At 57.1% G+C, this 20,672-nt stretch overlaps 2 protein-coding genes across 3 annotated transcripts in view; both read left to right on the top strand.

Moving 5' to 3' along the window:
* The window catches only part of MEF2D (myocyte enhancer factor 2D), an 81,521-nt gene that overhangs the window by 41,665 nt on the left and 19,184 nt on the right, over positions 1–20,672 (top strand). Inside the window, exons 3-5 of one of the 2 annotated variants that reach the window (XM_075176340.1) lie at positions 3,410–3,712; positions 9,157–9,360; positions 17,523–17,660. In XM_075176340.1, coding sequence (XP_075032441.1) covers positions 3,659–3,712; positions 9,157–9,360; positions 17,523–17,660 — 396 coding nt within the window. In that variant the 5' untranslated portion in view covers positions 3,410–3,658. Of the gene's footprint in view, positions 1–1,595; positions 3,713–9,156; positions 9,361–17,522; positions 17,661–20,672 lie in introns of those variants that run through there. The other variant, XM_075176341.1, reaches the window with a different exon arrangement.
* Positions 9,982–12,737, top strand: LOC142094073 (uncharacterized). Its single transcript, XM_075175910.1, has 5 exons — positions 9,982–10,159; positions 10,512–10,606; positions 10,692–10,751; positions 11,373–11,544; positions 11,575–12,737. Exons 1-5 carry the CDS (start codon positions 9,982–9,984, stop codon positions 12,084–12,086), a joined length of 1,017 nt encoding a protein of 338 aa, XP_075032011.1. The 3' UTR covers positions 12,087–12,737.

The raw sequence follows: 20,672 nt of genomic DNA, 5'->3' as shown, positions 1-20,672 counted from the left end.
CCTCTCCAGGTTTCTTGCGCTTGCAGATGCTGATCAGAAACTTGAGCCTGTGGTCGGACTTTCTGAAACAGCCACCTGGGCAGGAAACGTGAAAATACCTGGGGTTTAAAAATATATTGGGGCAAAAAAAAAAAAAAAAAAACCTAAAAACAAATAAACCCAGCCCAAAACCCCAACGCCGACACCGGGAACGTGAAGAGAAAAGGGAGAAGTTTTAAATCCCCTCCATCGGGGGAGTTTGGAGGGCAGCAAGCAGTGCCGTGCTTTGCTCCATCCCTCCTTTTCATCCCTTCCGAGGACCGCGCTCGCCGCGGGGGGTTCGCCTTCCCGTGCAGGGGAGGGGATCAAGAGCATCACACGGCCGGTTCCTTTTCTCCCCACGAAGACAAGCAAAAAAAGTGTTGTTCGGTCGCCTTTTTCCTGCGGGGGACTTTATCAAGCAGCACGAGGAAGCCCCGAGGCTGGGACGATGGTCCCCATCCAGCCGGGTGCCGAGGAGTCGGGATTTGAGAGCAGCAGGAGGAACGTGGTCTGGTGGTTGAAAAAAAGGTGATTTGTATCAAAACACCTGGGTTTTATTTGTGGGGAATGTGGTTTGAATGCCGCCGCTCCCATGCAAGAATCGTAGAATCATTAAGGTTGGAAAAGACCTCCAAGATCACCGAGTCCAACCGTAAGGAGCACCAGCTCGTGGGTTTTCTCCTCGTCCCTAAAAACATCCCATCTCTTTTTCGAACGCCGCGGAGCTTTTGGCCACGATAGCATCCTGTGAAGAAGTCCCACAAGCGAATTGTGTTAAAATATGTTTCCTTTCACTCCGTTTAAATTTACTGCCCGTTGTTCTCCAGTGTTTATTGTTGCTTCTGGAGAGTTCCTCTCTGGTTTGGACAGTAAATCCGCTCTCTTTTCAGAGGGTTTCTCTGTCCAAGAGCTGCAGCACAAGGAAAGAATTAGCAGCTTGCCCTGGGTCCGGATGCGGAGCTGTTGCTACTTCAACGCTGCTGCTGGCGGTTTTGAAGATGGTGAAGGTGAATATTTTTCAGCCCGTTGAAAGAAATAGCAAACTCCGAAGGGGAAAGCTGCAAAGCAAACTCGGCGGAAAATTCCTCCTCCGCCAAATTTTCTCCGCGCGTGCGCAATCCTCGCCTCGGCCCCTGGCTTTGGGGCTGTGGACTCTCTCCTGCGTGGGCTCGCGGTGGTGGAAATGCCGAGCGGGTGGATGAAACAAAAATCCTCGTTTTCCTTTCGGCTTTTCTCGTATCACCGGCCTTTGAGGGATGCTCTCGTGGCAGCCTGGCGCCTGCGTCCCCTGCTCACCGGTGCCAGCCCGACCGGCGGTGCTCCGGGACCGGCGGTGCACCGGGACGGGCGATGCTCCGGGACCGGCGGTGCTCCGGGACCGGCGGTGCACCGGGACGGGCGATGCTCCGGGACCGGCGATGCTCCGGGATGGGCGATGCTCCAGAACTGGCGCTGCTCCAGAACCGGTGATGCTTCAGGATGGGCAATGCTCCAGAACCAGTGATGCTCTGGAACCGGCGATGCTTCGGAACCAGCGGTGCTCCGGGACCAATGGGTGCTCCGGGATCGGCAGTGCTCTGGGATCAGTGGTGCTCCGGGATCGGCGATGCTCTGGGACTGATGGTGCTCCGGGACCCGCGGTGCTCCGGGACCCGCGGTGCTCCGGGATCAGTGGTGCTCCGGGATCGGCGATGCTCTGGGACTGATGGTGCTCCGGGACCTGCGGTGCTCCGGGATCGGCGATGCTCTGGAACCGATGGTGCTCCGGGACCCGCCGTGCTCTGGGACCCACGGTGTTCCGGGACCGGCCATTTCGGGGCTGCCCGCAGAGGGATGGGGAGCAAAGATCATCCCCCCGGCACCGGCTCGGCATCCCCCACGGCATCGGTGCTGCTCGCAGCCGGACGGTCCCTCCCGCTTGCTGCTGGGAGGGGAAGCGCGCACCGATGTTGAGATGTAAAGATTCAAGCAGCAAACGCCATCCCGGTGTGGTTTGTCCTTGCGAAGGGTCTTCCTGGTGGGAATTTGAGGAAAAAGAAAGGGATTTTTGCTGCCCTTCGTCTCTCCAAGTCTCCTGCCAACGGCCTTTCCTGGGCTCCCTGTTGCTTGTCTGGAGAGCAAATTGTGGGTGTCGGGGGGGGGAAAAGTCTCCCCGTTCCCATCTCGGCTCCCCGACCCAGCGCTGAAGCCGCAGAGCACGACGCGCGATGAATAATTTTACCCAAAAAAACCCCCCCAAAACAGAGAAAAAGATGAAGCGACTCAGACGACTCAATGAACCCCAAAAAAACAAGTGCGGGAGTGAGACCGTCAGGGCTTGTTTGTTGTCGGAGCGTGGGCTGATGAGGAGGCGAAGGACGGGGCTGGGGGGCTTCGGCGGGGTGCGGGGGGCAGCTCCGGGCTCTGGGGTGGGAGAGGAGCAGGAGGAGCTCGGTCGGGGCTGGCTGCGGCTGCTGCGGGTGAAATTTGGGATGAGGGGAGGGGAGAAAAAGCTTTTTTTTTTTTTTTTCTTCTCCCTCTCCATGCTTTTTGTAAGAAGACCGAGGGCTGCCAAGTCGAGGCAGATAGGAAGCTATTTTGGGACTGGCTTTTCCCTCTGCCCGGGTTTTGGCACGGGGCACCCTTGCTTTAAAAAAATGTTATCGCTGCTCTTATCTGGCCGCTCGGAGAGAGAAGCAGGGAAAAAAAAAACAAACCCATACCTGCGGAAAAAATGAACTGGCCGGTTTTCTCCCTTTCTCTCCCTCGCTGCAAAAATGGGGTGAAATGGGGCTGGGGGGGCCGTGTGGGTGGGTGCCCCGGTACAGCCTCCAGCAGCGGGGGCTGCGGGTGCCCGGAGGGGGCTGACGCCTTCCCTCGGCGTCCTTCTTCCCCTCGCCCCTCGGAATTAGGTTTCTGTGCCCAATTATAAGGTTGTTGGTTTTTTTTGTTTTTTTTTAAAAAAAAGTAATCAAATAAAGACGTTTGAAAATTCCAAATTGAAGATGAACGCAGAAATTGGAGACGGATTTAAATTGCCCAAGCTCATCACCAGCCACTCGGCTGCTTGTGACTTTATTAAGGGCAAAAAAAAGAAAAGGCTGGAGTGTCACGGAGGAATAATGATTCACGGGCTCGTTGCTGCCGTCTCCTCCTCCTCGGCGAGCATCGCCGTGCCCGGCCCACACGTGTCCTGCGGCGCGGGCGTTTTTGGGCTCCATCCTTGGGCTTTTTTGACATCAGGTTGGATAAATCCTTCTGCAACCCTCCTGGTGCTGAGCCGGAGGATGGAGCGGAGGGGCTGGGGGCCCCGAGCCGTGCCGGCGGCGGGGAGGGTGCTGGGAGGGTGCTGGATCCCGGCTGGGGTTTGGGGACGGGCGGTCTCACTCCTGTCTCTCTCCTTGCGCAGGTTTTTGACGGCTCAGCCCCGCTGGATCCGACCGCGCAGGAGGATACCATGAACTGAGCAAGGAGCGACGCAAAACTCTATTTTTTTTTTTTTTTTTTTTTTTGTTTTGGCTTTTTTTGCTTCATCGGGGGAAAGAAAAAAAAAAAAAAGCCCCCCACGCTTTTTAATGAAAGCGTTTTAAAACGGGGTTATTTTTTTCCCTCCCCTGAACCGAAGTCGTCCCGGGTACGGTGAGGATTTCCGGAGAAGATGGGGAGAAAAAAGATCCAGATCCAGCGGATCACGGACGAGCGCAATCGGCAGGTCGGTGCTTTCCCTTCGGCTCTCCGCTCCCCCCTCACCCGCTCTCCTCCCGTCGGGTATTTTAAGGGTTCTGCTTCAAAACGACCCGTTTTGAGCCAACCGGTGCTTTTTTTCCCCCCCCCAGTAATAAATAAACAGACGGGCGAAACTCGGCACCGGGGCCGGATTCAGGCGGATACCCAGAACCAGGCAAACGGCCCCGTTTTGCCGTGGCGGGGAGCCGCGGCCCCCACCCAGGCGCTGCTCCTCGTCTTGGAGCTCCTCGCGCCGTTTCCATCTAAGCGCTTTTCCAGAAGAAAGTATCTTCTCCACTTAGTTCCTTTTTTTTTTTTTTCTCTGTCTTGCAGAAAATATATTTCAGTTGACATTTTCCGTGAGGTTTTTCCAATAAAAAACAGCCACAACAAGGATCCATTTTTCTGAACGCAAACAACCCCAATTTTTTTTTTTTTTTTTTTTCTCAATTGAAAACTTAGACGGGTCCAGGGTTTTCTTTTTTTTTTCCTTGTGCTCTGTTGAAGCCAAGCCCTAGACACGCACGTGCGTGTGCGTAGAAATACATGCGCCTATCTCAGAGGGGGGGGGGGGGGAAAAACCCAAACCAGATTATTTTTCCCTAATTTCTGTGTTCCTGGAGTCGGAGCGGCTGAGCGGCAGCGTTTTGCTGGACCGGGTTTGCTCTGCGATGACTCCATCGATGTATTTCCCCGTAACCACAAAATTTTCAGGCAGGTCCCTTTGCTCCGCGGCTTCCCGCGGTCCTTGAGTTTGGCTCAGTGGATCCCAGCAGATCCCAGCAGATCCCAACCTCTGCCTTTGGTCCAGCCACCGCTGCAGATGCCCCAGCGTGGCCTGCCCCGCTTCTTTTCTCCTGCTTTTATGCCAGGGGAAAAAAAAAAAGGACGTGTATATATTCCTAAGGCTTAAGAAGTGGCCAGTAACAGAATGGGATGAACTGGTTTATTGCTCCACAGCAAAACAATAGAAAATTGCAGGTTTTCTTCATTACAGCTTTATTTGGTGGCTGGGGAATGGGACGGGCGTAAAATGTTTTTTGATAATGTCCCAGTCGCTCACGGCGCTGTTTAGTTCCATAATTAGCAGGAAATGGGGCGTTAGGGGTTATTAAAGAAGCCGGGCTGTGTTTTATGGGGCAGCGCTGCTGAACGTCGCGTGGGGGAGAGAGGGATTTGCAGCTACGGGAGCCCCGCTGGAAGTTCAGATGAACGGAAAATATTTGGTAACGCTGGAGGTTGGTGGCGCAGCCTTGTATAAGCCTTCGGGAAAGGAAGGAGGCAGAAGCCCGAGGTGGTTTTGGGGGGCGTTGAGCTGCTCCTCGGCGCAGGGCTTGGCCGAGGGGGGCTGGAGGTGCAGACCCCGGCCGAGGTCTCCCCGGCCAAACCGAGCCCAGGTGGGGTTTAGCAGCGGGAGTTGCTCAGCGCGGCCGGGTGCCGTGGGTTCAGCACGTCGGAGGTGTCAGGATTGTCCCCAAAGCCCAGCTCCCGGCTCTGGGGGACGTCGGTTTTCCCTTGACAGCAGCTGCGTCCCCGACCGGGTTCTTCCAAAACCCAGCGCGCCTGCGGCACGTATCGCTTTGCTTTTCCAAAAACCCAGCCCCCTTGAAGTCGGGTGTCAGCGAAGCAGCAGCGCGGGCTTCGCAATCAATTCTTTTCGCCGCTGCCTTTCTTTGGGAAACAAGGACGCCCCAAAGAAGAGAGGACATTCCGTGACCAACGGCCGCTCCAGGCAGCGGGTTGCTGATCCGCTCCAGCCCCTGCGGCGGGAGCTGCGTGGGGCTGGGGCATCTATCTTCTCCGTAAAGGGGGTGATGACCCCCCTGCTTCGCGTGCAATGCCGGGGTCTGGTCGCTGGGCTCAGAAATGTCCCGTCTTGCTTCATCTCATTCCCCTTCCCTTCCTCTCCTGCTGTTGTTGCAGCTCGGAGGTGAGAAGCGTCCACGCTACGTGGGCTGCTGGCTTAAACCCAGGGGCCGGGAGCATCCTCAGCCCATCCCTGTCTCCGCAGCATCCCCCCCCGCCGAGGCTTGGCGCGGGGGGCACGGCTCGGCTCTCCGGTGCCGCACCCCGGGAGCTGAGCAACGGCGACGCTGCTGAATTACGCGTGGGCTTCCCCGGCGCTGCTGCTGGAAACGTTGGGTTTGCAGCTCCAGCCGCGGCCGGCGAGCGTGCGCCGTCCTCCCCGCATGTGTCGGGAGAGGGAGGGCCGGGGGAACGGGAATAGCGCGTGGATGCGCTGGAGGAAGAGGGATTCACCGGTGGGCGCGCGGGGAGGTGGAGGCAGAGCCGCTCGCGCCGCCTGCGTTTCCGCTCGCTCTGCGAGCGGAGTCCGTCGATGATGGTGGTTCGGGGCCGCCGAGGCGCTGTGAACCTCGGGAGGGGTTAAGGTGGAACAGGGGCTCTCCGAAGCCTTCCCTTGAGAGGTGAAGCTCTTCCCACGGCATCTCGCACCCGACCTACGGCGTCAGTGAGTCCCACCCTTGCCTCCCGTGGGTGCTCGGACCACGAACCCGCGCGGAGGAGAGCAGGATTACAGCAGAAGCCAAAACCAAGGGAGGAGAGCGAGTAAGAGTCACTAATGTCATTAGAGGAATTACCGGAGAGGATTTGCCAGGACAGATCAGACCATCAGTCCTTCAGGGCCAGCCTGCCGACTCTGGCCACGGCCAATATGGTCTGCATCAGGGGAAAGGCAAAAATCCCCGGCTAGCGTGGGGCAGTAATTCCTTCCTGACCCCTTTGGTGATCGGCTTACGCCCTGAAGCATGAGATTTGATTACCCTCTTAGGCTTACAAAGGTTAATTCTTCTAGACGAGGCTCGTGCCCGGCGGTAGGGGAAGGTTTGGGGTTTCTGTCCCGGCTCACGGGTGGATGCGCAGGGCGACGGTCGCCGATGCTTTTGTGCGACGGCGCTGGCTAAATGGCAAATCTGTGCTTTTCTCTGCAAGAAACAGGGGTGCCAAGACAGAGGGGTGCTCCTCCGCCCTCTCCCTGTCTGCAGAGGGAGGTTCCCCTCGTCCGGAGAGGGGTGATGTGGTGCTTTGGGTTCTGCTTGGCTCTGCTCAGGTTGTCGGTGGATTTGGGGCCGGTAACCCCACGTTCTCCCTCGGGGCAATACCCAAACCAGGCTCGTTTCTAGTTTTCGTGGCCGAGAGCTGCCCCTTTGCTCGCCTGCCTTGGCCTCACCCCGTCGCCTTCGATCTCGGTGGCCGAGCGGGCTCGTGGCACCCGGCAAGGTGTTTTTTGGCGAGGTGTCCCCGGGCACCGACGGCTGCAAAAACAACCGCCCTCGGCCGTTCCCTCTGCCTTGGCGGAGACACCGCGCGTTTTCCTCCCGAGGGCTCCTCAGGCTGCTTCGAGCGTGAGTCAGAGCAGCGGGGCCGTCTCGGTGGGGGACAGCGAGGCACGCCGTACCGGGCTGCGGCTGCTGCCGGAGCTGCGGCGGAGCAGCCGGGCTCTAGCCGGGGCCGTCAGACCAGAAACGCCGCTGGCACGGTGAGCCCTGGGTTGGTTTTAGTGCCCGTCCTGCCGCGGGCTGCAGGAGCAAAACCGCAGCTGGGTCCCACCTGAAGTCATTCGGCGCGGCAACGGCTGCGGCGTGGTGCTGCCGGCTCGGGCTCCGTCCTGGGAGCACCCAGGGCCGGCGCCCGGCAGCAGCGATTTTGGGTGGCCGAGAGGTCCGGGATGCCACCGGGGATGGGGAATTGCCGATGACCCCAGCGCTGGCCCGCAAATAATTTAATTGGTGTCACAACGCGCCGGCGCGGGGGCGGGCGCTGGCAACGTGAGCGCTGGCGCTCGCAGCCCGACCGCGGTGCGAGCGGGCGCACGTGGCGGGGAGCAGCGGCGCGGGGTGCCAGCCCTGCGCTTTCCAGGGGATGAGGCGATTAGAGCCGAATCTCGTTACTGCTTAATCATCTCTGGGAGACGGCGGGGAGGGGTGGGCAGCTCCCGGGGCTGCCCCTGCTCTGCCATCCCACTGCACGGAGGGGTGCGGCTCCATCTTGAAGGGTGCTGGGTGCAGGACCCCGGGGGGTGCCTGCTGGGTGCTGCCGGTGGCATCGCGGCGGCAACGTTCGTCACCGCCGGTGCAGACGGGGAAGCTCCGTTAAGTTCCTTGGACCGTGACTGTGACGCCGCCAGCTTGAGCTGAGCGAAGCCAACAGCCTCCTTCACTCTCCTCCCTCAACTCCGCAAATTAAAGCTTTTCGGCTGCAAAATCGACGCCGTGGCGGAGGCCCTAAGTGGGGTCGAGCCCTCCCGTGCACGCGCGCGGGGCGAGGGAGCAGCTCTCGGCACCCAAGGGCACCTCGGCTCATTTCCAGCCCTTCCCCGCGCTGCTGCTTCGCCCCCCAGAGCAACGCTTAAAGCAAAGCAGCGACCTCCCTGCCTCTTATTTTCCTTTTCTTCTTTTTTTTTTTTTTTTTATTTCCTAAGAGGGCATCGGCCAAGCGTCGTGCCTTTCCCCGGCAGCGTGCCCTGCGTTGCGGGGGAGTTGAGGGATGGAGCCGGGATGGAGAGCCCCAGCTGGGTCCCGTTAGGAACGTCGTGGCATGGGTTGGGAAATTCATCCCAACGTCTGCCCGGCGTCTGGAGCGGGTTTTGGAGCCCGCGCCCAGCTCCGTCCCCGTCCCCCAGCCAGCTCAGTCCTGCCAAAGATGCCTCGTTAGCTGACAGCTCTTAACGACAGCTCGTTTCGAGGCAGGGCAAGTTGGGAGGACGAGGGACGCAGTCACGAGCGCGGTGACCCCGGGTGGGCAGGCGATGCGGAAAAACGTCCCAACGAGGTTACGGGGACAGCGAGAGGGAGGCAGCACCCGGTGCGGGGGGGCTCGGGGTGCCTTTGGGGAAGAGCAGCCTCCCAAGAGAAGCGGGTGCTGGGAAGCAGGAGAGCGGGTGAGGGCTGGGGTGGGCGAGGGGTGCGGAGCAGCACCCTGACCTGCTTCGGGGCGGCCAAGCCCCCCGGCTCTGCGGCTCCCAGGGTCGGGTGCTCGCAGCACTACTGCAGCGAGCGAGGACGAGATCTCCGCTGCTTGAATATTCAACTTTAAAAAAAAAAAAAACCCAAACCCCAACAACCCGCAGCCCCCGGACAGATGGTAGCTCTGCTGGGGATTTTGCTGAAATTTATTTTCTCTTGATTTGGCAATATGTGATTTCCAACGCTGATAATCGTCTTTGTGCTTGTGAAGTGTCTGCCTTTGGAGGATCCCGGAATAGGCAGCGATACGAACGGGTTGGAAGAGGGAGGTGAGAGAGGAGAGCTTGGGGTGGTTGTCCGGTTGGGGAAACTGAGGACAGAAGCTTCCCTCTGCCCTCCCCTTCCTTTTGCTCTTCCTCCAGCGATCATCCCAGTTTTCTCCGGGAGGTGCCGGGTCCGTGGCAGCGTGGGCACGGCTTCTGACCGCGGCTCTCCTTGCTTTCAGGTGACCTTCACCAAACGCAAGTTCGGCTTGATGAAGAAAGCCTACGAGCTGAGCGTCCTGTGCGACTGCGAGATCGCCCTCATCATCTTCAACCACTCCAACAAGCTGTTCCAGTATGCCAGCACCGACATGGACAAGGTGCTGCTCAAGTACACCGAGTACAACGAGCCCCACGAGAGCCGGACCAACGCGGACATCATCGAGGTGAGGCCGCCCGTCCTCTCCCCGGCTTCGCCGTTGCGGTGGAGCCAGGGCCGGGTCTGGCACCGCAGTCGGATGCAGGAGGTCGGTCGGGGTGGGGATGGGAGCGAGCAGATCTCCGACACTTGGTGCTGGCCTGATTTTGCATCTTTTGGGTCCAGCCTACAAAAATACTCGGTTCTGGGTGGTGGAGTTCGAAGCCTTCTCGAGTTATGTGTTGATCTACTGCTGTAAAATTGGGGTGCAGGTTTGCTTTGGGGGGCTTCCCCGCGGTCCAGGCAACCCAGGGGATGGTTTTGGAGGCATCTCCCGAGGGTGCTGCACTGGGGTGCCTCGGTGCAGCTGGTGACATTGCCCCTGTCCGTCGTTTCAGCCACCCGCGGTGGGGTTGTCGGAGGGCACCAGCGGCTGAATCGCAGAGTAATTCAGGTCGGGAGGAACCTTTGGGTCCCTCTGGTCCTGCTCAAAGACCTCAGGGGTAGGTGGGGTTGCTCAAGGTTTGTCCGGCTGCGTTTTCTGGGTCTCCAAGGACGGCGAGTCCCATCTGACCAACCCCAGGGCGCCAAGGGCACCGCGTCCAAACCAAGACCTCCCTCCTCCTCCAGCCCGCCAGCGTCGCAGGAGATGCTCGGCCACCGTTTGCTGTCGGTGACCCCGCGCTGGCCCTCCCCACCGCTTTGTCCTCGTCCCTGGCGCTGGCAGAGCATCGCCGGGCTCGAGCACCGGGCGTTTGGCTCGCAGGAGGGTGCCAGCGGCGTCTCGGCCATCGGTCGCATCCTCTCCCTCGGCAGCACCCGCAAAGGTGGGAGCCGCTCGCTTCGCAGCGCGCGGGCAGCTGCCTTTACCCTGGGCAAGCGCAGGCAAACGAAAGGCTTGGCTGGGTAATTACTGACATTACAGACGGGCATAAATTAACGCCCGCGGAGTCGTTAACGATCGAACGGAGCGGCACGGCCCCGCGGAGGCAGCCGCTCCGCTCGGATCTGGTGCGGCACGAGGCCGCGCGGCTTCAGCCTGTGAATCCCTTTGGTGCATCTCGGGCCAACGCGCTCGGGCTTCGGTTTCATGAAGGAGAAGGAAAAAAAACCAACCTTGCTTTTTTTTTTTTGCGTTTTTCCCCCCCCCCCCTCTGTGAAACGTGGCTTTTTTGAGAGGTTTGGACTTGAAGTTTTCACCCAGTTCCCACCGCCGCGCCGCCGCGCTTGAGCCACGGCCAAACAAGCGGCAGCACCTGCCTGCCCTCGCCGGGGTTTGGAGACGGTTCTGCCAGCGCACGGTTGCGTACGGGCCTTAGAAATGGTTCAAAAATCTCTTTTTTGGCCCGTTTGAGCCAGGTAGTGCCCATCCGCTGGGAAAACGCCGGGTTTTTGCAGGCGCGGTTCCCCGCCGTGCTAGTCAGCACCCAGCCTCTCCGGGATGCTCAGACTGCGGCGCTCGCGGCGTCGAACAGATTTGTCTTGGCCTAAAAATACCGTAAACATTTTGGGCAGCGTTCTCTGTTCCCTTATGGTCCAAGACGCAAACACTCCCAAGCCGACGAGTTACACACAGTCCTTGGCACCCACAGAAACGCTGTGTTTGCACCACATGAAAAGCTGGATCTGCATCCAAAGCCGAGGAGAGGAACATCGGGAGCGGAAGGAATATTGGTGGATGGCAAGAAAAAGAGCCCAAACGCGCCGGGCTCGGCACGTCTCGCCGGCAGAGCCGCCTCGGAACGGAACCCGCTGGGGCGCAGGCGGGTTTTCAGGCTGTTCGAGCATCCTTCCTCATCCTCGTCTCGTCTCGGAGCAGGGTTAGGGCTGCTCTAAGATTTTTACTGGTTTCTTTCCCGAATCCCCCATCCCGGGAGCCCGTTCCTGCTCCTGGTGCTGATTTCCATCTCCCCCCCACCAGCCGTCTCCCCTCGCCCAGGTCAGGTCCCAGCGGCCCGGCTTTGTCCCCGCCGCGCACGGGCCCACTTTATCTCGTGTTTCTTGGTGGTTCCCGGTTGAACTTGGCTTCTCCAAGAGTAGTTGGAGAACTGCGATGAAGATAAAGATGAAGATGATAAAGATGAAGATGATAAAGATGAAGATAAAGATGAAGATGATAAAGATGAAGATAAAGATGATAAAGATGATAAAGATGAAGGTGAAGGTGAAGATAAAGATGAAGATAAGGATGAGGATAAAGATAAAGATGAAGGTGATGAAGATGAAGGTGATGAAGATGAAGATGATGAAGATGAAGATGATGAAGATGAAGATGATGAAGATGAAGATGATAAAGATGAAGATAAAGATGAAGATGATAAAGATGAAGATAAAGATGATAAAGATGATAAAGATGAAGGTGAAGGTGAAGATAAAGATGAAGATAAGGATGAGGATAAAGATAAAGATGAAGATGATGAAGATGAAGATGGTGAAGATGAAGATGATGAAGATGAAGATGGTGAAGATGAAGATGATAAAGATGAAGGTGAAGATGAAGATGATGAAGATGAAGATGGTGAAGATGAAGATGATAAAGATGAAGGTGAAGATGAAGATGATAAAGATGAAGATAAAGATGAAGATGATAAAGATGAAGATGATAAAGATGAAGATGATAAAGATGAAGATAAAGATGAAGATGATGAAGGTGAAGATAAGGATGAGGATGAAGATAAAGACAAAGATGAAGGTAAAGATGAGGATGAGGAAGCTTCGAAGCTTCCCCAGCATCAAGCATTTATAGAGCCGTGAAGGCACAAGCTGTAAATTTGCTACCAAATAGGATTTTAAGTGGGTTTTCAGGGGCCGCTGCATGCGTCTGCCCTCCCTCTAACGCCTGCGGCTCCGTTCTGCCGGAGGGATGCAACCCCGAATGGCTCTGGCAGCATCTCGGAAAGGATGAGGAGCAACCGGGACCTGGATGAATCGAGGCAGAAGCCTCTTGATTTCATTTTGCTGGCGGAGGGGGAGCGAGCGGTGGCTCCGGGGGCTTGGCCGAGCCAGGGTCTCCTCTCCCGGGTGGGCTGGGGGGCTCTAACGGCGCTGGTACCACCAATACAAGTTGATCTGTTCAAATTATGTTTTAAAACCACGGTAAACATGAGATCCCCTTTTTTTGGGGGGGTCCTGGGGAGGTGCAGGGATTTATCCCGCTGGGATATTTAGCGAGAGGCAGAGCTGCTCCGGGATGAGCGTACCCGGCCCCGGTTCAAGAGGGGTTCAACCCCCCGACTGCCTTTTGGGGACCATCCCCTGCGGGGACACCTCCGGGGATCGGGTGTTGGGAGCGGGGTTCAGCCACGCAACCCCTGCGGCTTTCTCCATGCCCGGCAAAGTCCTGGCCATTGCAAGCTTTTAAGTCTGAGAAAATCTCTTTGAATGTGGAGAGGGGGGTTTCCTTAATCAGGCGGGGGACGGCTGAGGCGCCCAGACAGGCACGCTGGGTGCCACGTGCGCGCCCGGGCTGGGATCACGCCGGCTTTGCTCCTCGCTGTCGCTTCTCGTTTCCTCGCAGCCCGGCTGACGTGCCAGGTTCTGATCAGGGACTGGGAGGGGAGCAGGGCTAGCGGGGCAGCGGGACGCTGCCGAGCCGGTTGAAGTCACGCAGCGATTTCTTTCCTTTCCTCGGCTCAATGTCCCGGGGGGGCTGATTTTTCCCTAATTCTCCTTCCCGGGGTTGTCGTTCCCCAGGGTGCGTAAAATCGGGCATTTTGCAGGATGCCGGAGGGGCGGCGAAGGGCAGAGGCAGCTGCTGGTGCCGCGTCTTCATCCTCATCCTCATCTTCATCCTCATCCTCATCTTTATCTTCATCTTTATCCTCATCCTCATCCTCATCTTCATCTTTATCTTCATCCTCATCCTCACCCTCACCCTCACCCTCACCCTCATCTTTATCTTCATCCTCACCCTCATCTTTATCTTCATCCTCATCCTCATCTTTATCTTCATCTTTATCTTTATCTTCATCCTCATCCTGATCCTCATCCTCATCTTTATCCTCATCCTCATCTTTATCTTCATCTTTATCCTCATCGTCATCCTCATCTTCATCTTTATCTTCGTCCTCATCCTCAGCCTCACCCTCACCCTCATCTTTATCTTCACCCTCATCCTCATCCTCATCTTCATCTTCATCTTTATCCTCATCCTCATCCTCATCTTCATCCTCATCCTCATCTTCATCTTTATCTTCATCTTTATCTTCATCTTTATCTTCATCCTCATCCTCACCCTCATCCTCATCTTTATCTTCATCCTCATCCTCATCTTTATCTTCATCCTCATCCTCATCTTTATCCTCACCCTCATCCTCACCCTCATCCTCATCTTTATCTTCATCCTCATCCTGATCTTTATCCTCATCCTCATCCTCACCCTCCTCACCCTCACCCTCATCCTCACCCTCATCCTCACCCTCATCCTCATCCTTATCCTCATCTTTATCTTCATCCTCATCCTCATCCTCATCCTCACCCTCATCCTCATCCTGATCTTTATCCTCATCCTCACCCTCCTCACCCTCATCCTCACCCTCATCCTCACCCTCACCCTCATCCTCATCCTCATCTTTATCTTCATCCTCACCCTCGCCCTCGCCCTCACCCTTCCCCAAAGCCCGGGGCTCTCCCTGCTCCAAGGGAACTCGACCGCATCCTGCTGGGGCATCGTCTCCTCCAGACGTGCGGCGTTCCCTGCCGCGCTCTCACCTCTCCGGGTTGGAAATCTGCTCCCGTGGCAGCTGGGATCACGGGAGCGGGAACATCGCCGGGCAGAGCGGGACCTGCCGCGGGTCCTGCCGCGGGGGGACCCCCGCTAGAGTGGGGGGGCCTGGGGACGGCAGGGCGACGGGCGGATGACGAGCGGGGTTTTTTTTGCCATGTGAACTTCTCGCCCTGGTTTTCTCCTTTGAGAATTTTCTGCTGTGAAGGAATTGGTTTCAAATCTGCTTTGTATGAAAAGCAGTCGTGTTCCCTTGGATGCACCCAAAAAGTTTCACGCCTCTCTGCATCTTCTGATTTTCCCCTGAAAAAAGGAGGAGCGAGAAGGAAAGCTCTTTTCTAAAAGACCTTGCAGAGATCCTGAAAATGGGAATCTTTGGGTTTGATTCTCGCTCCAGCGGGATTGTTTCCCTTTCACATCATCTTGTCAAAAAGCAGAAAATGTGGGACGCACATTTTTTTTGTCAAAAAAAAAAAAAACCAAAACCAAAAAAAAACCCAGCAGCCGACGCTCCTATGGCTGAAAATGCCATTTTCTCGTCCCAAACCTCTCGTCGAGCAGCAGATTGCCGCGACCCGCGCTGCTTTGCCTCGTGTCCTGCTCCGACTCGGGCCCCGGTCCCCCCCCCGCCGCCGGTGCTTCCCGTCCCGCCGCGCCGCGGATCGTCCCCGTCCTGTGCCACCTCCCCGTCCCCGTCCCCTTCTTCCCCTCCCTGCCCGCAGCTCCGGCGAGGGGGGGGGGGATGATCCAACCTCAGCTGCAGGCAGCTGCCTGTAACGCCCGGGAAGGGTTTTTCCCAACCGGCTCGGTGCTTCCCGGGGCTGCCGGCGGTTTTCCTTACGGGAGCGGGGACGCTGGCACCGCGGCCACCCCTCGCAGCGCGGGATGCTGAACGTGGCGGGGAGGTGCGGGTCTCAAAGATAATTAAGTTACGACTGATTTTATGAAGTTAGTGGCCGGGGAGAGGGAAGAGACGGAGGCAACAGTTGCTGTCCGAGTTAGACCCCAAAAATATCAGAGCCACGGAGGAGAAAGAGCTTGGGAAACGCAGAGAGGGGCGATGCTCGGAGGCGTTCTCTGGGTGCTGCACTTTCCTCGATTGCGGGAACAACCCCCGGGACGATTTCATGCGGAATTAGAAACGGGAAAATGCCACGGCCGGCGGCGTCTGCCCCGCGCTTCGTTCGGGTGGTAAATACGGGGCAGGGCCGGGGGGAGCTGGAAGCTGCTCGAAACCTCTGCAGCTTCGTTGCTGCAGATTTTTCGAAAGGAGATTTTTTGAAAGGAGGAGATTTTTCGAAAGGAGGAGATTTTTCGAAAGGAGATTTTTCGAAAGGAGATTTTTCGAAAGGAGAAGGCTGTTGTTGCTTGGCTGAAAATTCCGGTGTGAGGTTCCCTTCTTCGAGGCTCCCGGGGGATGGAGGTTGCTCGTCCGACCCCCCGACTCCTGGACCCGCTGGCAGCCTTTGGCGGAGCAGAAGAGCTTCCCGGGACGCAAGGGATTCCCTTCAGGTTTCCCGACCAGGGGTGGGAGAGCAGAGGCGAAAGATCCGGTTATGGCCCCGCTGCGCGGTGGGCACAGCCCCGTGTTAGACACCGGAGAGTCTCGCCAGCTCGCGCTCGAAGGAAACCCGGCTTCATCCCTTCCACTGCTCGTGGAACAACTTTTTCCATTTTGCCTCCGAAAGAGAAAGAGAAGGAGGAAAAAAAGTTGGTTTTTTTTTAAAGAAGGGCTCAACTTTCCGTCTTTCGGCTGCATCGGCGAAACAAAAGGTTTCGGGGAAAAAAAATCCGCAAAAAGCAGTTTCCAAAAAAAAAAAAAAGAAAAAAAAAAAGCAAAGCCATTCCTTCCCCACCGGCAGCACCCGTTCCTTTTTTTGGCCCATTCTAAAAACAAACAAGGACGCGTACAAAAATAGAAAAATAATAGGGAAAAATCCTCGGGAACCTGCAGAAAAAGCCCTGGGAACCTCCTGTTCCTGCCAATGACTCGGATTCCCACCACCCTTCTCTATAAAGAGACACTAAATAACACGAATTAGGGCTACCAGGAATTATTATTAGGTAATTAGGTAATAATTATTAGGTAGCAGGAATTATTAGTAACACCAAACAGGGCTTCAGGTGCCACCGTGGTCAAGAGCGAGCCAAGATCCTTCGCTGGCGGAGCTGGACGTGGATGAGGACTTTTCTCCTCCGCGGATTAAATCCGAATAACGAGCGTTAAAATTACGACCGCGAAGGAGTAATTTTAATTGAAAATCTGGTGAAAAGCTTCAGCTGGATGGCAAACAGCCCCGGGGGCGGGGGGGGGAAGGGTTTGGTGTTTGACTCTTGCCACCCCGCGGGAAGAGCAGAGCCGCGCGGCACCGGTGCCGTACCGACGCCGAGCAAAAACCCTTCTGGAGCCGCCGCCGGTTTTTTATCCGCTCCAGGAAAAAATTCCCTTACAAGCTCCCTATTTCCCGCAGCTCGCAGGTAGATGAAGAGCGGCTGCGGGATGGGCCTCAAAATAGAGACGTTTCTTGCTGTTTAGGAAGACAGAGGAGAATTGTCAAGGCTCTTTGTTTTGGTTTTGGTTTTTTTTTCCCCCCCCCCCTGCTGAATTTGGCGTGAAAAGAGATCAAGACTTCCAGGAAATTCTCTAGCTTTGACTTAAAAAAAAAAAAAAAAAAAAAATAATTGGCAGGTGATGGTTCCGTAATAACGCCTAATTGCTTTTGGTATTTGGAAAATAGAACGATTAAACGTGCCTGGGTAAGGCGATCCGCAAACCGGCGCGGAAAAAGGAGCTTTGGGGGTTTGCGCTGCTTCCCGGGCTCCTGCTAACGAAGGAGGAGACGGCGCATCCTTAACTCTCGGCAGCTGCTGCTCTTGGCGCGGGGTTTGCCGTCACCGTCACCCCCCCGGTGTCACCCCCCCGGTGTCACCCCCCCCGGTGTCACCCCCCCCGTGTCACCCCCTGTCTCCGGCCGCGGGCGATGCTCTGGCCGTGGTGCAACCCTTGCACGTGGTCAGCGCCACCCACCTCTTCTTCCTTCTTATTTCGGGTTTTATTTTCCTACTTGCCAGAAGGTTTTTCCCTATTTTTAGCGGGATATCGTTAAGGTTTCTTTCCCCCTCCCTTGTCGTCGTTGTAATTGTAGGTGACGAACGCGTCTGAGCTGGTACGGGGCCAAATTCAGCTCCGGCGTAAACAGATCCTTTAAAAGCAAAGAAGTTTCTCTCCATCCATCCCCCCCCCTTGTAATTCCTTAATTAGAGACATCCCGGCCTCGAAACCCCGGGGCCGGATCCTGACTCTCGAACCCCATTGAGGTCAATGCCATCTCGGGGCGAAGGCGTTAATTCAACGACTCCTCGGCTTTACGGAGGGAGATGTTTCGGGGTTGGGGGGGGGGGGTGGGGGTTCCTGTGTTCCCCATCCCCACTCCCAGATCTCAAAACTGTCCCGATTGTGTTTTCAGACGTTAAGAAAGAAAGGTTTTAACGGCTGTGACAGCCCGGAGCCCGACGGCGATGACTCGATAGACCAGAGCCCCTTGATGGAGGATAAATACCGTAAAGGCAGCGAGGATCTGGATATCCTGTTCAAGCGATACGGTGTAAGTACCTGCCCCGTGGCCGGAAAACCTTCATTATATGTTCTTTTTTGTTTTTCTTCTGTTCGATTTCCCTCCGACCTCGTCCCCTGCTCCCTCCCCGACACCCCCTCCCCTCCCCATCCCCCCCCCCCCCGCCCCCCCCAAAACGTAACAGGCGCTGAACAAGAAGCACAGGGAGTGCGAGAGCCCGGAAGGGGATGAAGTGTTTGCGTTGACCCCGCAGACGGAAGAAAAATATAAAAAGATTGATGAGGAATTTGATAAAATGATGCAGAGTTACCGGCTCGCAGTGAGTAGCTGGTGGTCTGCAGCCCCCCCACCCCCCCCCCACCCCCCCCTCGCCCCTCCCCGGATGCCTCCAGGTGCCGGGGGGGGGATGGGACTTTGCATGGCTTTGCTTCGGAGCCGGGCTCTGCCTTGGGAGCCGATGCGCGCAGCCCCCACCCCCCCCTGCAGCCCCGAATGCACCCCGGGTCTGACGGGTGAGACGCACGAGGGGCCCCCAGGGTCCCTCCTGTTTCCCACCCGGAGAAGCAGGAACCAACCCTTGGGAAAACCGTTCCCATTAGCTCCGGCATTCCCGAGCCTCCGGCCGGGCGGCGCAGGAGGGGATATTGCTACAAATAGGCCTCCTTTTTTTGCCCCTTTTCTCCCCAAAAAGAGCTTTTTGCCTGGGTGAAGACCCCCAGCGAGCTCATCCCTGCAAGACTCAGCCCGGGTTTGGGCTATTCCGCATTAATTCCCCCCAAATCCACCGAGCCCTCGGGGCAGCTGGTGGCCGTGGCAGAAATCCAGGGAGGTTTTAAGCCTGTGATCCCGGAGCCGTCACCGGGGTGGCATCAGGACAACGCTGAAAGGGATTTGTGTCAGGAGACGGGAGGAGGGGGGGGACACGTTGCAAATTAGTCGTTAGTTGGAGGGAGCAGAGACGATTGATGCAGGCAAGGCTTCTTCGGAGGGATTAGCCCTGAGTCGCTGCAGCCATAATTAACGCTGCCAGGAGGAGAGAGGAGGCTCGTTTTCAAGGGCTGGATGCAGCACTGCAAAAATTAATTACGCGCCCCCGCTCCCCCCCCTCAAAAAAAAAAAAAAAAATAAAAAATCTGCCCTTCTGTGCTTTGCAAGCCCCCACAAGCTCAAATTCTGGCTTTTCTTGAGAATTGGGTCTTGCAAAATCCGCGGCTCTTTATTTTGCTGACTCAGCCAGGTGGGCGCCGCCTCCCTCCGGGAGCCTCCCAAGCACCCCAAAATCTTCATCTCCATCCCCTGCGTCTCAGGGGGGGTGGTTGCCCCGAGCCCTGGGAGAGCTGGGGAGGTGAAGCAAAACGGGGTGCAGGTGACAGCAAGCCCAGCCCTCCGGGGTGGGTTTAGTGCAGGATTAGCTCCTTGCGAGGCTTGGCTCTGGATTCACTAGTGGGGGGGCAGGTTTCCACGTGGGGTGGGGGTACGCAGGACGCGCACCCCCTCGGCGCCTGGCACAAGCCCTGCCGCCGGTGCAAAATAGGTCAAAAAACCAGCAGAGCTTTATCCTCGGTGCAAAACAACCTCGCAAAGCAGGGATTGCTTAGCATCCCTATTTTTCTGCTGCAAAGGGAGGGCTCCAAGCAGGCTCCCGTCGCCGGAGGCAGCATCCGGAAAAGGAACGAAAAATCGTTTCGGCTGGTGGCATTCAGGTGCTGGGCGCTTCGGAGTCAGGGCGTAGCATCTGGCTCCCCCACTAAACCTCCCTGTGCAGGCAGGGCCCGAGCGATGCAGGTTGAAGAAGATGCTTTTCCTTTTTAACCAGCTGGGTTGGTTTTGTGTGTGATGAGAACTAACCAGCCTCGGCGGCCGGGGAAGCTTAACAACAGCCTTGTTCGCTCCGGAGAAGCCTCGGCGCGGCTTCTGCATTTGGTGTTTGTAATCGCTTTTGAACGAAAACAGAAATCCTTGAGGTTTGGCTGATGTGTGCATCTTCTCCCCCAGATTTTGGACTGCCGTGCGAGCCGCCTTCCCCAGTCGTGTCCTCCCTGGGGCGGGGGGGTGGATGGGGGACCTGGGACCATTTAAACTGGTGGCCTGGGTGTGCATCTCGCTGCACGCCGGGGCGGCGTCAGCCTGACGCTTGTTTGAAGGTGCGGTGGGATGGGTACGGCTTAAAAGCAAAACTCCGCTCTCCGGTTGGTGTTATCAACCTCCCGGCTTTATCACGGCGTCGCTTAAGATGCGATGCAGGGGGGTGAGCTTTGCCTCGCCTTTCCTTTCCCGGGAACGTGCACGCACGCAGACGCGTTTGCAGTGATTTATTACACGACGCCGCTTAAGAAACCTTCCCCCCCCCCCTCCCGGTTTTGCAGCCGTGCAGAATAAGCTCCCGGGGACGAGCGGAGGGAGGGCTCTGCGTTACGGCTCTCCCCGGCGGCGTGGAAAGGGCTGGGAAACGCCGAGCCCGGTCCCTCTGAGGGCTGGGGGCCCTCGGAGCGGTGCCGCAGCCGTGCCTCCGAGCTTGGCTGCAGGCACGGGATGTCTCTGAAGGACGGGATGCCCTTGAGAGGCTGGTGGGGAGGGTTTCCAGCAGCGAGGCGTGGGTGAGCACCGTCCCCCTCCTTCCTCCCGTCTACCCCAAGAGAAAATCACCCATCTAGGAGCAAATTTCTGGAGGAGAAGGGGGGTGCAGGGCAGCACCTCCCCACCCAGCTGCAATGGGGGGGATGCTGGGCTCCCTCTGCCCTCGCCGGTGCAGCCATGCGGGGTCCCAGCTCCTGCCCCGCGATGGTCCCATCCAGCCCTGAACAAATTAAAGTGGGACTTTAGCAAAGCCCCTGCTAAAGCCTCTAAGCAGGTGCCGGCTCCTGTTAACGAAGAGCAAATCAGTGACATAAGACAGACGGCTAGGATAATCGCGGCGAGTCTGGCTCCAGCGGGGACGCTGGTAGGTGAAGCCGGTCCTCGACCTGCGGCCAAGGATAGGGCTTTAGCGATGCTCCTGCTTCCCTGGGGACAGCTCCTCCTCCTTCCCGGCAGCTCCCAGAG

This window comes from Calonectris borealis, chromosome 29, assembly GCF_964195595.1.
Source record: "Calonectris borealis chromosome 29, bCalBor7.hap1.2, whole genome shotgun sequence".
Lineage (NCBI taxonomy): Eukaryota > Metazoa > Chordata > Aves > Procellariiformes > Procellariidae > Calonectris > Calonectris borealis.
The sequence above is the reverse complement of the archived record's forward strand: the minus strand, read 5'-3'. Positions and strand labels throughout refer to the sequence as shown.